The sequence below is a fragment of the Schistocerca gregaria genome, chromosome 11 (assembly GCF_023897955.1).
Source record: "Schistocerca gregaria isolate iqSchGreg1 chromosome 11, iqSchGreg1.2, whole genome shotgun sequence".
NCBI classification, from domain to species: Eukaryota; Metazoa; Arthropoda; class Insecta; order Orthoptera; family Acrididae; genus Schistocerca; species Schistocerca gregaria.
The window spans coordinates 57,130,526-57,147,372 of NC_064930.1; the positions used below are offsets into that span (position 1 = coordinate 57,130,526).

At 40.0% G+C, this 16,847-nt stretch overlaps 1 protein-coding gene across 31 annotated transcripts in view; it reads left to right on the forward strand.

Annotated features, from left to right (window-relative positions):
* The first annotated feature begins 846 nt into the window (after positions 1–846).
* LOC126295288 (uncharacterized) overlaps positions 847–16,847 on the forward strand; it is a 562,445-nt gene continuing 546,444 nt past the window's right edge. For 7 of the 31 annotated variants that reach the window (XR_007552435.1, XR_007552442.1, XR_007552443.1 and 4 more), the window contains exons 1-2: positions 884–1,259; positions 2,071–2,155. Coding sequence is in view for 13 of the 31 variants with exons in the window: in XM_049987716.1 (XP_049843673.1) it covers positions 2,129–2,155 (27 nt within the window). In the remaining 18 variants the exon portion in view is untranslated. The other 24 variants (XR_007552431.1, XR_007552440.1, XR_007552441.1 and 21 more) reach the window with 10 other exon arrangements.

Here is a 16,847-nt window from a genome sequence, read left to right on the forward strand (position 1 = left end):
AACAGCAGTAGTTTTCTAGCATTTATCTGATGTTGCCAAATAAGAGCAAGTCAGACAGGCTGGAAAGAAATCCTGTGGACCGTCACTGCTGTTGCTTCAACCCTACCAATCAACCCCCCCCCCCCCCCGCCCCCTCCACACACACTTGCAGTTTATAAAGTACTAGCAATTGAGCTTGCAGCAGCATTGTCTGGTAACTACCAGTTGTACTTTTTTTTAAATTGATAGTATTGCTTGCACAACTGGCCAATTGGTATGGTGCCAAATCTGTAAATTGGTAAAGTTGGTCATAAAATTGCCAACTTGCACTAAATCCAAAAACTGGTGAACTGGATGTATAGTTTGTAATTTGGCAGGACGCCAGATCTTCAAATTGTTAAAACTGGACATAAAATTGGCAACTTGGTAGGATGCCAAATTGGAAATTGCTAAAACTTGTTTGTAAAATTGGAAATTTTATAAGTAGCCAAATCCAGAAAGTGGTAAACTGGCTGAATGTTGGTAATTGGTACCATTGCCTTCAGATCGGGAAATTGAAAAAAATTGGCATTCTAGTAGGGTGTCTTTTCGGAAACTGTTAAAATTGATAGGAAAAACCAATATGCAGATGACCAGCCAAAACAGAATTGTCTGATGTGTAAGTGCGTCCATTCTTACAATGTGCATACGCATTAAAATGCGTTATAGTACAATTACGAACATCATACATATTAGTTATAATAACTTGAAAGAGGTTTTTGGCTGTTGTCACACTTGTACGTAAAAACCGCGCTTTTATGATTGTGACGTCACAATCGCAGGCTTTGCCAGCTCATCTCTGCAAAACTGCAGACCCGCAGTCAGCAGTGTCTGCGGTTAATTGTTTGAAAAGTAACACATGCAAATTAATTTGAGAGCTCCCGTGATGCGTGTAAGGTGTGGAGCGCGGGTTGAGGATGTCCTTCACAGGGCAGTGACGTGATGTAATGGCCTTGGTGAAACACAGACTGTGGTGAAACTGTCCGGATGCAATGCTGTCAGAATTCCAGGAATGCTGATGCTGCTGTCAGCATTTTTTGAATCTAACACACACTGGGCCTCTACTACTGCGTGGCGTCTGGCAACAGAAAGAGGTTGGTTATTACTCGTACGTGATGCCAAATTTCTGGTTCCATGCATCTCGGTGCATATTGTCACGATGCACTGTAACACTATTCGATTACGGCTATAATACGGACTTCAACGCATTAGGTGGAGTTGCTTACGTCAACAATTTGCAGGTTGGTATTTGCAACGAACGTAAATATTGCAGTAGTATCTATGATGTGCGTCGAGAAGTGTCATATTGCATGAACAAAAAATATTTAGCAAATTTTTAATGGGTAATGAAGACTTAAATGAACAAATGAATCTTTGAATATATGTTTTTATTCAGGCGAAGGGCCCAGAAAAAGCAGAACGTAAGTTGATTAGGAAGTGCATAACTTCGTGAAAACGTGTGATGATTTCATTTTCTAATTTTTTTCGCATTCCCTCCTCCTAAGCCGAAAAGTATAGCAAATGTAGGAGTTCGTTTTCTGAGCTAACATTCGTGACTGCAACATTGTAGTCGCTAGTCGATATATTTTATTTTTATTGGGCATTGTTAAGCAGCAAACTTCTCGTTTGGTTATGTTGCGTTTTACAGTAGGTTTTGTAATGTTGTTGATTTCCCTTTAGTACCCATGACCTGTTTTTTATTCGAGTTGATTAATAATAATTGGCGGTATTATAAACCAGCTTGCTAGACTGTGAAAAACACACAATACCAGGTGTTATGTACTGCAGTTTCTTTTTCTCTATTAGTTTGCCAGTCTGTAAAAACGGGATATGAAACTGACAGTAAATACTGCTTTTATTTCATAATTTACATAGACTATGGAAAATTTGTGTCATTTAATCATAGTAACTGTTTTAGAAAGATACGACTGTGTCTAGTAATTTTTAATTGTAACAACGTTTTAACGATAATTTCCGTTGTTCGGGTACTTATACTGCCAGCTTTGTGTGTGTGGGGACACAGTCATTAATACGAACTGAATTTTCTTGTAGGTGATCTCGTCTGTGCAGTTGTGATGTCGCTTCAATAAAAGAACCCTCTTCGTACATCATGGAATCGGATAGTGATGTAACAGAGGTAAGACTCGACCTCTATAGATGATATGTTTACACAAATAATGTATTTAGATTTTAGTGGAAATAATGTTTAGTTTGCGAAGACAATAAATAGACTCCTATATATAATGGAATGTATGTCTATACTTGCAAGTGTACTGTGACTGGGAAGTGTTCATAAAATTGATGTAGTGATGATGGGGATAAGGAGGCTGTGGGTAATATTTATGTTGCAGGTTAGTTGAACAAGAGGTGAGCAAAAGATTTTCACAGTTTTGTGGCTACAAAGAGTTGATAACACAAAAGATATAACAGTTGTATTGCTTCAATGTAATTTACATTATTATGACTTTATGTCGGTATTTGATTTATCCTGGTAGTGTGTTAATGAGAATCTAATTGAATGAATTGATCGACAGTGGTGTATTATCTTCAGTCCAAAGACTGGTTTGACACAGCTATCTATGCTGTTCTATCGTGCTCAGGCTGTCCTCTGAATAAGGACTTCAACCTACAGACATTCGAACCTGCTTACTGTATTCTTTTCTCGGTCTCTCTACGATTTTTATCAACGTCATTTCCTGCATTACCATATTGATAATTCTTTCAGGGCATTTCTTATCGACGAGTACTCTTGTTTTGGTCAAATTGTTACACAGATTTCTTTTTTCCCGAGTTCAACGTTGTACCTCTGCATTAGTTATTAGATGTACTCATCTACTCTTCAGTATTTTTCTGTATGATCATGTTTCAAAACTTATTCTCTTCTTAATTAGCTGCCTATTGTCCACAGTTTCCTTCCATAAGAGTCTACACTCCAGATAACTACCTACAAAAACGACTTTCAAACAATTAAATTGATGTTAGACTAGCTGAAAAAAATAATAACTTCGCATGGTTGTTATTTTCATTTGTGTTCTGCAAACATGCCAGATGACTTGAGAACATGATAGAACATAGTAAAAATGAACAGTCAACAAATCATAAGAGTTTTAGTATGCCACACAGAAAATGATCATGCAACAAATTATGAAAATGGCAACATTCCATTCAGAAAGTATCCCTGGTGCTCCTAAATCCACTGAAATATTCAACAATACCCAATTTGGAATTAAGTACTCTGCCAGTCATTTCTTTAGTCCTATAGACTACTGAGAGTGTTAAAATAAGCAGGAACGTTCTACAAAATTAAGGAATATTTTAGAATGTTAAAAAGTTGTCGTTAACATTCAGAAATATTCATAGAAGCTCAATAACATAGTTGTTGTTGTTGTGGTCTTCAGTCCTGAGACTGGTTTGATGCAGCTCTCCATGCTACTCTAGCCTGTGCAAGCTTCTTCTTCTCCCAGTACCTACTACAGCCTACATTCTTCGGAATCTGCTTAGCGTACTCATCTCTTGGACTCCCTCTACGATTTTTACCCTATGTGCTGCCCTCCAGTACTAAATTTGTGATCCCTTGATGCCTCAGAACATGTCCTACCAACCGATCCCTTCTTCTAGTCAAGTTGTGCCACAAAGTCCTCTTCTGCCCAATTCTATTCAATACCTCCTCATACGTTATGTGATCTACCCATCTAATCTTTAGCATTCTTCTGTAGCACCACATTTCGAAACCTTCTATTCTCTTCTTGTCCAAACTATTTATCGTCCACGTTTCTCTATCATATATGGCTACACTCCATACAAATACTTTCAGAAACAACTTCCTGACACTTAAATCTATACTTGATGTTAACAATTTTCTCTTCTTCAGAAACGCTTTCCTTACCATTGCCAGTCTACATTTTATATACTCTCTACTTCGACCATCATCATTTTGCTCCACAAATAGCAAAACTCCTTTACTGCTTTAAGTGTCTCATTTCCTAATCTAATTCCCTCTGCATCACCTGATTTAATTCGACTACATTCGATTATCCTTGTTTTGCTTTTGTTAATGTTCATCTTATACCCTCCTTTCAAGACACTGTCCATTCCGTTCAACTGCTCTTCCAAGTCCTTTGCTGTCTCTGACAGAATTACAATGTCATCGGCGAACCTTGAAGTTTTTATTTCTTCTCCATTGATTTTAATACCTACTCCGAATTTTTCTTTTGTTTCCTTTACTGCTTGCTCAATATACAGAATGAATAACATCGGGGAGAGGCTACAACCCTGTCTTACTCCCTTCCCAACCACTGCTTCCCTTTCATGTACCTCGACTCTTATAACTGCCATCTGGTTTCTGTACAAATTGTAAATAGCCTTTCGCACCCTGTATTTTACCCCTGCCACCTTTAGATTTTGAAAGAGAGTATTCCAGTCAACATTTTCTAAAGCTTTCTCTAAGTCTACAAGTGCCAGAAATGTAGGTTTGCCTTTCCTTAATCTTTCTTCTAAGATAAGTCGTAAGGTCAGTATTGCCTCATGTGTTCCAGTATTTCTACGGAATCCAAACTGATCTTTTCCGAGGTCGGCTTCTACTAGTTTTTCCATTCGTATGTAAAGGATTTGTGTTAGTATTTTGCAGCTGTGGCTTATTAAACTAATTGTTCGGTAATTTTCACATCTGTCAACATCTGCTTTCTTTGGGATTGGAATTATTATATTCTTCTTGAAGTCTGAGGGTATTTTGCCTGTCTCATACATCTAGCTCACCAGATGGTAGAGTTTTGACAGGACTGGCTCTCCCAAGGCTGTCAGTAGTTTGAATGGAATGTTGTCTGCTCCGGGGACCTTGTTTCGACTCAGGTCTTTCAGTGCTCTGTCAAACGCTTCACGCAGTGTCGTACCTCCCATTTCATCTTCATCTATGTCCTCTTCCATTTCCATAATATTGTCCTCAAGAACATTGCCCCTGTATAGACCCTCATATACTCCTTCCATCTTTCTGCTTTCCCTTCTTTGCTTCAGCATCACCTGGTTTAATTTGGCTAAATTTCACTTTTTTATGTTCATCATAATGTAGGCCAGTAGGTATAATTTATTCACTGCCATTACGGTCGCTGCAGTGAGTAGCTGTAACAGTAGAAATTGATTGTCATCAGTCATTACTGGCAGCATTTATGGTGCAGTCAAACTGATCATAGACACTGTGTTTGTACAAAATCCGAATAACAGCCAGTTAACATTTGTTCTTGGAACAGTGCAGTAAATGCATTTTACCAATGTGGGATAATGCTGAACTGAAGCATTAACTTGGAATAAGTTATCTGGTCACTTCAGGCTGGGTTACAGAGGTAATCTGGAGGGTAGATTTAGCGAGTAGTTGAAAAATAGCTATAGTATCAGACTTTTGCATAATTATTTGTCAGGACGAAAAGAGACAAGAACATGAGACAGAGGCGCAATTATTTCCAAGCGTACATTTACTCAAAATTTATAAGCAGACCAGAAAAAGTGGCAACGCTTCGCAGTTTCTAAATATGTGTGGGAATTGCATATACACCCTACACTCCCCCCCCCCCCCCTTCCTGGCCACATCCTCCTACCCCTTCTCCCCGTCCATCTCACCGTCCCCCCCACTCCCCTTCCTGGGAGCCACTTCCTCCCTCTTATCTCTGTCCATCTCATCCTCTTTTATCTCTGTCAATCTCATCCTCTCTTCAGTTCCTCCTCTGCCCTCTCTTTGTCCTCCTTCCTTCCCCCTATGAACTTTCCCCAGCCCCCCCCCCCCCCTCCCCCACCCACCCACTCACCCACTCACCCACTCACCCACCCACCCACCCACCCACCCACCCACCCACTCACTCACTCACTCACTCACTCACTCACTCACTATCCATCTCCTTTTCTCTGCTCTCTCACTCTCTTTCTCTATCCATCTCCTTTTCTCTGCTCTCTCACTCTCTTTCTCTATCCATCTCCTTTTCTCTGCTCTCTCTCTCTCTCTCTCTCTCTCTCTCTCTCTCTCTCTCTCCTCTCTCTCTCTCTCTCTCTCTCTCTCTCTCTCTCTCTGACCTGAAGCCCTGTTTATTGTTATTGCAAACTAAACCTTGTAGCAAATTGAAATAACTTAAAATGAATTGGTAAATCGGTTGGATCTGGGAGGATAACAGCTTTAGTGACAGTATTTCACATAGTTTTCATCTGTGAACAGGTAGGATTGCAAAGTTTCTAATGATTCAGATTCTATAGTAGTATTCTAACCACAAACCACAACCCGTAATTACATGTGCCCTGTTTTCTATAAAATCAGTGGTGAGAAAGAAAACAAAACAGCACATTTTTGTGTATAAACAATTTTTCTTTAACATTATATATAGGGAGTAAGCAATTTGTTTAATGGTTTACATGGCCTGCTATCATACATAAAACTGTTTGCGTGAAAGAAAAAATTCCACACATTTTTATGCTCAGCATTTTCTTATCAGTTTTAGTTTTAACAGGAAACCTTTACATTGTTGTTTAAAACATATATATGGCCTATGTCTGCCTGAAGCTTTATTAGTGTATTGTATAAAAATTTGAAGGAAATCAGTCAATAGCTTTTCAAGATTTTTGATATCCTCCTCCTCCTCTCCCCTCCCCTCCCCCCCCCCCCTCTCTCTCTCTCTCTCTCTCTCTCTCTCTCTCTCTGTTTAGTAAAGTATTATAGTATTATATAGAAATGTGAAGTAAATCAGTCAAGTTTTTTTTTTTTTTTTTTTTTTTTTTTTTTAAACACAGCTAAACAGTGACTTTATATACACTGGAGCACCAAAGAAACTGGTATAGGCATGCATGTTCAAATACGGAGATATGTAAACAGGCAGAATTCTTTGCTACAGTCAGCAATAGTTGTATAAGACAACAAGTGGCTGGTGCAGTTGTTAGATCGGTTACTGCTACTACAAAGGCAGGTTATCAAGATTTAAGTGAGTTTGAACGTGGTGTTATAGCTGACACATGAGCAATGGGACACAGTGCCTCAGAGGTACCGGTGAAATGGGGATTTTCCCATACAGTCATTTCACTAGTGTACTTTGAATATCAGGAATGTGGTAAAACAGCAAATCTCCGGTCACTGCAGCCAGAAAAAGATCCTGCAAGAGCAGGACCAACAATGACTGAAGAGAATTGTTCAACACAACAGAAGTGCAACCCTTCCTCCAATTGCTACAGATTTCAGTGCTGGGCCATCAACAATTCCAGTGTGTGAACCATTCAATGGAACATCATCGATATAGTCCACTTTTGTATCCTTGGTGACTGATGACTTCACAACACGAAGACATTGAACTGTTGATGGTCAGACAAGTCTTGTTTAAAATTGTATTGAGCAGCTGGATGTGTACGGGTATGGAGACAACTTCACGGATCCATGAAGCCCGCATTTCAGCAGGATACTGTTCAAGCTGGTGAAGGCTCTGTGATGGGGCGAGGGTGGGTGCGTGGGTGGGGGGGTCTTGTGCAGTTGGAGCGATATTGGGACCCCTGATACATATAGATATGATTCTGACAGGTGACATGTACGCAAACATCGTGTGTGATTGATCACCTGTGTCCTTTCATGTCCATTGTGCATTCTGATGGACTTCAGCAATTCCAGCAGGACAATGCGACACCCCGCACGTCCAGAGTGGCTCCAGGAGCACTCTTCTGAGTTTAAACAATTCCGCTGGCCAGCAGAGTCCCCAGACATGAACATTATTGAGCATATCTGGGATGCCTTGCAATGTGCTGTGTTCAGAAGAGATCTCTACCATCTCATACTCTTATGGATTTATGGACAGCCCTGCAGAATTCACAGTGAGAAATCCATCCAGCACTACTTCAGACATTAGTCGAGTCCACGCCACGTCGTGATGCGACACTTCTGCACGCCCGCGGGGCCCTACACGATATTAGGCAGGTGTACCAGTTTCTTTGGCTTTTCATTGTAGTATGAGGTGCTACTCGACAGTTTCTGAACTCTAACACCAAATACAATCATATAATACAAGATTTCTGTTGACTAAGACCACCTTCAAAGTAGTTTTCTCGGGAGCTCAAACACTGAACTCAGCACTTCTGCCACAAACGGAATGCACCCTGAAAGTAATTTTTAGTCAGTGGGTTCAGCACCACTTATGATTCCACTTGACTCTACTATACATGTCAAATCTTCCTTCCTTTTGACTTCATTTTAAACCTGAGAGAGAGAAAGAAATCACACGGAGCTAAGTTGGGTGAACATGGTGGAAGAGGAAGAATCATCACGTTGAAGTGTGCCGCTCGTGGGTTGCGATAGCGTTCTCACTTTCTGCGCACGGGGTCCCGGGCTAGCGATTTTCTCTGCCTCGTGATGACTGGGTGTTGTGTGTCCTTCATCATCATTTCATCATCAGCGTTGACTTGCAAGTCGCCGAACTGTCAACTAAAAAGGACTTGCAATACGACGGCCAGGGTTCCTCGTATGGGGCCTCCCAGCCAACTATGCCATACGATCATCGTCAATCATCACCATGTTGAAGTTAAAATCTTCTGGGTTATTAGGCCGCGTCATGTTTCTTCTAAACTGATTGACGTTTCCACCCCTCTGCTGGGATCTTCGTCAGGATCTTCTGGTGTCCACTACTGCTAGAACACTGTCAGAGACGAGTGTCGCATCCTCTTATAAAGGGGAGTTTTCACGCGTTCGTGTTGGAAAAGTGATAATATTGGTTAAAATTCGTATGGCTACCATTGGTGGGCCATAGTCATTCGCTAATATTCCCACTCTGATGCAGAAGAAGGGGTGTTGGTAGCTCATCTCCTGTGGATACCATTGGCGGTCCATCCTCATTGGATAGAAAGGCACTATTCCACACTTATGCTGGAGAAGGGTTATTGGTTGAAATGATTGCTACTGCTAGTGGTTGGTCGTCATCAGTGGCTAGATTCGAAACGGACAGAGCAAGAGAGGGGGAATGTTTAACCAAAATATTAATGTCCGCCAAGGCGACTTGCTGCGCATTGTTTATGCCGCTCACACATCGCGGCCGCGTATTTACTTCCTTGATGGCAGGGAGCCACGATGCCAGAAGCCGATAGCCGTCCTCTCTGTTGAAATTAGATGCATTCTCAGAAATTTCAAGAATCGTATCCACAGGAGATGAGCTACCACTGCTCATGCTGCATCAGAGCGGGAATATTAGCAAATGACTATGGCCCACCAATGGTAGCCATATGAATTTTAACCAATATTATCACTTCTCCAACATGAACACGTGAAAACTCCCCTTTGTAAGAGGACGCGACACTCGTCTCTGACAGTGTTCTAGCAGTAGTGGACACCAGAAGATCCTGAGAAAGATCCCAGCAGAGGGTTTGAAACGTCGATCATTTTAGAAGAAACGTGATGCGGCATAATAACCCAGAAGATTTTAACTTCAGTGACAACGGCCACGAAAGCCTGCAGAGTTACATATTGACCGTGTTGTTTTTTGCCAAAAATTACTCCGTTGTTAAAGCCTTATGTGGCCTCGCAGTGTCATGGTGAAGGGCCCAGCCTTTGCTACACAATTTCTCTGGATGTTTCTTTCTCATGCCCCCCCTCAGTCTCCCCAGGGCGTCCTGATAGAATTGTCCGCTAATTGTCTGACCACAAAGTACAGACTCCTTGTGAATAATTCTACCAGTATCAGAGAAGTAGATCAGTATGGATTTGATGTTGCTCTGAACTTGATGGGCTTTCTGTGGGCAATCTGAAGATTGGATGCTTCGCCAGGATGATTGCTGTTTAGTTTCAGGGTCATATCTGTAAACCCAGCGTTTGTCACCTGTAACAACCGTAGAAAGAAAATCTTAATGAGTGTGAAGCAGTTCCTTCAGTTCCACGCAGATGTATGTGTTTTGCTCTTTCTGACTGTCACTCAAAAGTTGTGGCACGAACTTTGCAGCCGTCTTTCTCACATACAATTTTTCCAACAGAATCTGCTGACTTGTGCTGTGCGATAATACCCCGACGTTACGGATGTCGTGGAGGGCCTGCCTGTGAGCTTTTGCAATCGCATTCCCAATCGCACTGATATTTTGTGGTGTAATGTCGGTAGGTGGTGATCCCGAAAGTTCGTCATCATCAGATGTCTGGCCATTTTTAAAATGTTTAAACCAGTTATATGTTTGCATCTAGCCCAAAGTGTCATTACCGAATGTTTGCACTAGTATTTTGTGTATTTATGTGGCTGTTTTACCAAGTTTGAAACAACATGTAATTCAGCAACATTGTTCTCTCAGGTCAGTCATTGCAAAATCACAAACACAAGCAAACATCACAATTGAAAACTGCCTGCCAACAATAAACTTGTTCACTTAGATCGAAGCTGCTGAGCGTACTGACACATAAGATATTTATTACACTAATCCTAGCATTGTGTGGTTGCACTACTGTTTGTAAGTGTGGTTCATACAAATTTCAGAAACTTTTGGGTAGCACGTCAAAGTATAGATTGCATTTGTGAAAGGAAGCTGAACTTGGTCTTTTTGATTTTCTGAACAAGAAATTGGATAATATGACAAAGTTAGATCAGAAATGTAAGGACTACGGTATGAAGATTAGCATCTCCAAAATGAAAGTAATGTCAGTGGGAAAGAGAGATAAACGGATTGAATGCCAAATAGGAGGAACAAAGTTAGAACAGGTGGACGGTTTCAAGTACTTTGGATGCATATTCTCACAGGACGCAACATAGTGAAAGAACTGGAAGCGAGTTGTAGCAAAGCTAATGCAGTGAGCGCTCAGCTACGATCAACTCCCTTCTGCAAGAAGGAAGTCAGTACCGAGACTAAGTTATCTGTGCACCGTTTAATCTTTCGACCAACTTTGTTGTATGGGAGCGAAAGCTGGATGGATTCAGGTTACCTTATCAACAAGGTTGAGGTTACGGATATGAAAGTAGCTAGGATGATTGCAGGTACCAGTAGATGGGAACAATGGCAGGAGGGTGTCCACAACGAGGAAATCAAAGAAAAACTGGGAATGAACTCTGTAGAAGTAATAGGTTTAACATAAGAAGAGGCACCAATGGCAGCACTGAATAGGGAATCATGAAGGAATCTTCTAAGGGGGACTATGCTCCAGATTGAACACTGGAAGGCATAATCAGTCTTAAATGATGATGATAATGACGATGATGATGATGACACAGTTAATCTATAACTGTGTCAACTTAGTTCTATTGTTTACTACACCTGCAGGAGCCTCACATGGTGAAAAGTAATGTCTCTGAATTGTTAATTCCATTCTCAGTATCAATTGAAGTATTATGTATTGTGCATATTACTCGGTCAAAACTACCTCTTCAGTGATTCAACTTGCAACCCATAGCCACTAGAGGATTAAAGATTTTTGCACGTAACGTAGCGATGCGTAACATAACTGTGTCGTTGCATTTCAGAAGCCTCAAAGCAAGGATTTGAAGAGTTTGTCCACACGTGGAATACTCCCTCCTTCAGCATGACGATATCAGACCTCAAACCAGTGCTGCAGCATCTGCAACAATTAATCACCTCGGGTTCACTGTCATTGATCACCCTCCGTACGCTCCTGATTTTCTTCTGTTCCCAGAACTTAAAGAACACCTCTGAGGAGGACTTCATTTTGATAGTGATGGAGCAGTGCAAGCAGAGGTGAGACTGGCTGTGACTCCATCAGCTAAGTTGAACATTCTACTGTGACAGTATCAACAATCTGGTCTCTTGTTGGGAGAAATGAATTCATTGCCAGGCTGAATATGTTGAGAAATAAATATGGAGACATGAAGAATAAAGATGTAGAATGTTAATAGCATTTGTTCCGTTTAAATGTAAAAAGTTTGGAGGCATTTCTATACTCCACACCTTAGGTGCTAAAGTGTAGTGTATTTCTTCAAAATAGCTTCATTCTCATCATTATTACCACCGTATAAAACTGAAGACCCAAGGTGCTGTATTTGTAGTTTAATCTACAGTACATAGAATGCTATGCATTTTGTGCTATTTACTGCACACATTCTGTGGTGCACGTCAGTAAAGTTCACACCCTTTGGTTCTGAACTGACATAGACACATGAACAGTAAATGCTAAAATCCATTTACAACTTGGTCTCTCAAACATAAGGTACTATATATAACTGGCACTTGTAACTGTAAGGATTTATTTGAAAATTTAGTATGCTGTTTATAGCTTACTAGAAAAATGGCACCAGAATGTGTACAATATTTACATTTTAGACATTTTTTTAGGGTCTGTTAAATGGGTGAAAGTACACTTGCAGTGTACGATGGCTTTTCCATTGCTTGCTGCAGTTGTTACTTGTTTGTGGGGTGGAAGACCGGAAGAGAGTATGACACATCATGGATTGGATGATTAGACAAGGTGGTGGAACTGAGGAAAAAATACAGTTTGGTAAATGTCGTGATGTCACGTGTGTGAAATTACGTGGCAACATAAATAGAACGCTGTCATATAAAACAGAATATTTGGTAAACTGTACTCTTACCTTCCTGCGTAACTACTGCCTTAGAAATCAGGTCATTCTGAAAACACCACATGCTACAGATCATTCTGTCACCAAAGCCAGTTTTCCTCCAGTCGCATTTGTTGGCAGAGCCAACCCACAACCAAACTGTTACATTTCAGCCTAACCTAAACCTCGCTCTACCATACAGATCAGTCCTTCACCACAACCAGTTTTTCATCCCGCCACATTTGTTGGTTTTGGCAAATCACAACCAAACTGAAACATCAGAATATGAAACAATATCCCAAGAAATTCTGTGACGTTCCAAGAAACATACTGTACAAAAAATAAATACAAAAACCAGTAACCTCTGGTATAATCCACAACACAGATCAATGATCGCTATTCTTGTGCTCCTCATTTTGAAACAGAAGTATTAAATTTGTGTCCTCTGCCAAAACACACAATTTCAGCATATCTCTTTAGCCGTTAAATACATGTAGGATGTGGTGTAATGGATTAATGTATTTATGAAGTATCTTTTGTTAATCTTGAGCCTGCGGATTACATGGCAGTAATTACTGGCATACCGACTGACAGGGTTGTTCATAGTATGCTCAGTAGTTTTACATTAGGGGCACAAAATCTCCTTGAGCTTAGCCAGCAGATAAACGGTTCAATCAGCCACTTCATGTTCCTTCTCACAGCTGGTAAGGATGATTGGTCAGACTAAAGTTGTACATACAGCAATTTCTGTTCCTCCAACATCTAACTGAGACGAAACAGAGACAGACATCAACATGCAAGTGTGTGAGGCGTCTAAGTCTACCTCAGAATTGCAAAAACATTTGTAGTGTGTTAGTGGTCCCATTTATCTTGACCACCCCAAACAGCTTTGTCCCGATGCAAATTACAAAATGTTTCAAGCAAATGTTCTTTAGCCATCAGGTGGACATCAATCGGCCTGATTGCCTTCGCTGTAGCTTTGTTTTTTTACAAAGATATGAACAGTGCTATGACTTTTTTTAAATGACACCCTGTATTTTTTATTCGGTAATTCATGTCCTCTCCTAAAGACATATTCAAAAATGTATCACAGTGCGTTATTAATTGCATAACACAACATTGACTTTGAGCCCGGAATCACAAACTTACCCACTTGCTGGAGTTGTCAGAAAACAAATGAAAACCAAATAAAAACATTACACGAAATTGACTTTGACTCTCCTGTACCATTGCCCAGGAGTAGAACATTTAAAGGTGCTCAAAGTGGTGACCCTGGACACCGATACACTGGTGCACCCGTTGAAAGAAAGAATTATTGACTGCTTCCAGTGTTGCCTGCTGAAGAGAATTACAAGCAAGCACGATATGTTCCTGCATGTTCTCTGGAATTGTTGGAATATTGCAATATACATTGTCTTTAATGCATCTCCAAAGAAAAAAGTCCAGAGGATTTAAATTGGGGGACCTAGCAGGCCAAGTAACTGTTCCTCCTCAACCAATCCATATGGCAGGGTACCTTCGGTTCACAACACGATGTGCACGCAAGGCTTTGTGTGCTGGACACCCACTGTGTTGTACCACATAAGCATTCTGGTTTTTAGCGGCACTTCATCCAGAAGAGGACGGAGAATTCATCTGAGGAGGTTGGCATACACTGTGCTGTTTAGACTACCATTGATGAAATAAGGGCCAACCGATTTGGAGCAGTTGCCAATCGTTTGACAGTAGTCAGGGTGATTTCCATCTGCCTATGAACGTCAACCAACTCATCCCCCGTGTTTGAGAACACTATTCACACTGGGGCTGCATGTTGGCTGGTGCAGTGTATTACAAGGCAGTCAACAAATAACTTTAAATTAAGCCCACTGATTATCATTTACTCTGTTAAGCTTAACAATTGCTAATTCCCTGTAAGAATTGAAGCAAATATACAAAACAAGGTTTCTTTTAGTGCAGTGCAAAAATGTTTTGATCTTAGATATAGTTCTTAGCAAACTGAAAAACAGAGTTAATTTATGAGAAATGCAGATAATATATAGGGCTACTCCTCTTTAAGGGAAAACTAGATATAACACAATAAGTTAGTTAGAAATCTGCTACAGTAACTGTTTAGTGCTACAAATTGCTCATAGATTATGCAAAGGATAATAATAGCTACCAAAAATTATCAAAAATGCACGTTTTTTTGCATTGATATACAGTGAAATTCAGGGGTGATGTATTCTTTGGCTGAACTGTGAACCACAAACACTGATTTGCTACAAAATAAATTACGTTCCCATAACACTCATACCAATAACTTATAAAAATATAGTTTTGTAAGCATCTGAGAATTCTCAAACTAAACTATTTCTCACCAACTGTACAATTGTTTTGAGTAAGGACAGGCATATTGTTCTCAAAAATTTTGAAAGAGCACAATTTAGTTTAAGACTACCATTGACGATAACAGTACAAGTTTATCGCTGCACTCGTGAGTGTTCAATATTTCACAGTATAAATAAACATGTGTATTGCACGGATTTTTGTTAGCTGATTCTGTGCACACTTCTACACAGGTGTGCCGAAGAAGAACACTGCAACATGTGTTTGTCTAAATCAAAATCACTAAAATATGCAGCACCGACAAAGCTCGTCTTCCGCTTGTTGCAGCTAACAACTCATTTGTGTTAAATATTTCACTCCTGTGGCCGTTGGGTGTTGTTAGAGTATGTAAATAAATTGATATCACCAGTTTTCTGTTTATTTCTTTTTGTTATTGTTACTCTGTGGTTGTTGTGTGTTCGTATATGTGTAGTCACTGCAGTGCACATAATATTTTTCATTACAAAAATGAGCTTTTGCAAAGCTTACACTTTAATACCAAAAAGACCAACAAAAAGGTTACAAGCCCAGGACAAGGGGGGGGGGGGGGGGGGGGAGACTAGAGCAAGTTTGCTTAAAACATCAGTCACAACCAAATAAGTTAAATGCAATTTGTTAGATGACAATTGCAATCAAATCATCATGAATGCATTTAACTTAAATGAGATGAAGTACCAGTTAGTAAAGAATGGATTACCTGATCATTAGCAGCCAATGATTGTGGGACTTCAAAATAGTGGTGTATGTATCACCACAGAATCTATAACAGTAAAACTACTACAAGATATCAAACCTGAAGATGAAAATACAAATAGATATGATGAATCAGTGGTAGTCTATACTTAAATAAACAGTCATGCGAAAGGCTTTATGAAGTTCAACAAAGTGAATCCCGTTGCTAAAAATTGTTCTAGGAACAAGCTCATAAAAAAGGGGTTGGGGAATGTCACTAGAATATAGGCAGAACCAAAGAAAGCCTTTCTTGCAGCATATTCTAAACATTCACAAGAGATAGATGCGATGGCTTAGGAGCAGAGGCTTTTGGAAGTGTTGATCTGACTTACTACTGGTGATAAAAATTGTAGAAGTACAAGCATCTTATGTAACTCACATTCCAAACTCAGCCTTGAATTTGCTCTCAATTACATAAATGGTAGCAAAAGGGAATAATACAACCCTTTTTTTATATTAAAAGTTGTTGTGGAAGTGGGGAGTTGGAGCCCAAAATAATTACTCATGGAGTCAGTTGATTGAGTGTACAATACAAGGCCAAATTTATCAAATTGCACAATGGTTACCTCAAGTATAAATAGCATACTTAGTAAAATCTAAATGACTAACAGGGTGAAGGAATTAAGACGAAAATTTTAAAAACAACAAATACAAAATGGTTTATTTTTGTAAAACCATAATACAAAAATACAGAATTCTGTAATGAATAGAAAATGATGCATCCGTTGTGTTGCAGTACACCAAAACTGCTGCTACTATCCTGTCCAGTAATTCAGCAGTAAAGAATGTGTATCTATTTATAGGACTGGATGAACAACCTTTACAGAAATCTACTGTGTGGCGCACAAAATGTGTTACTAATTGTGTCTTTCACAATTTATGACGCACATTAGATATCCCACTGGAAGCTCTACAGCAGTACCAGCAGAGCTTGGAAAAACAAATGAGTTACAAAATGACGTGTAATTCACGATACTGCCACTAGGAGACTAGTAAGCACAAATGGCTGATAATGGAACACTGCAACAACCGGCAATTGTGCTACTTTTTCATGAAATGAAAAGCCTTGTTGTGACTCAGAGGCATTTTCGACAACAGTTTAACACACAATGGGTCCCTTGCAAGAAGGCCATCCACAGGTTGCACAATAAATTTGTACAGGAAGGAACAGTATTGGAAGCGAAGTGACCTCAGCCTAAGCCCGTTTTTTCATCGGAGAATATTGAAGCGGTACGAGTTGCTGTACAG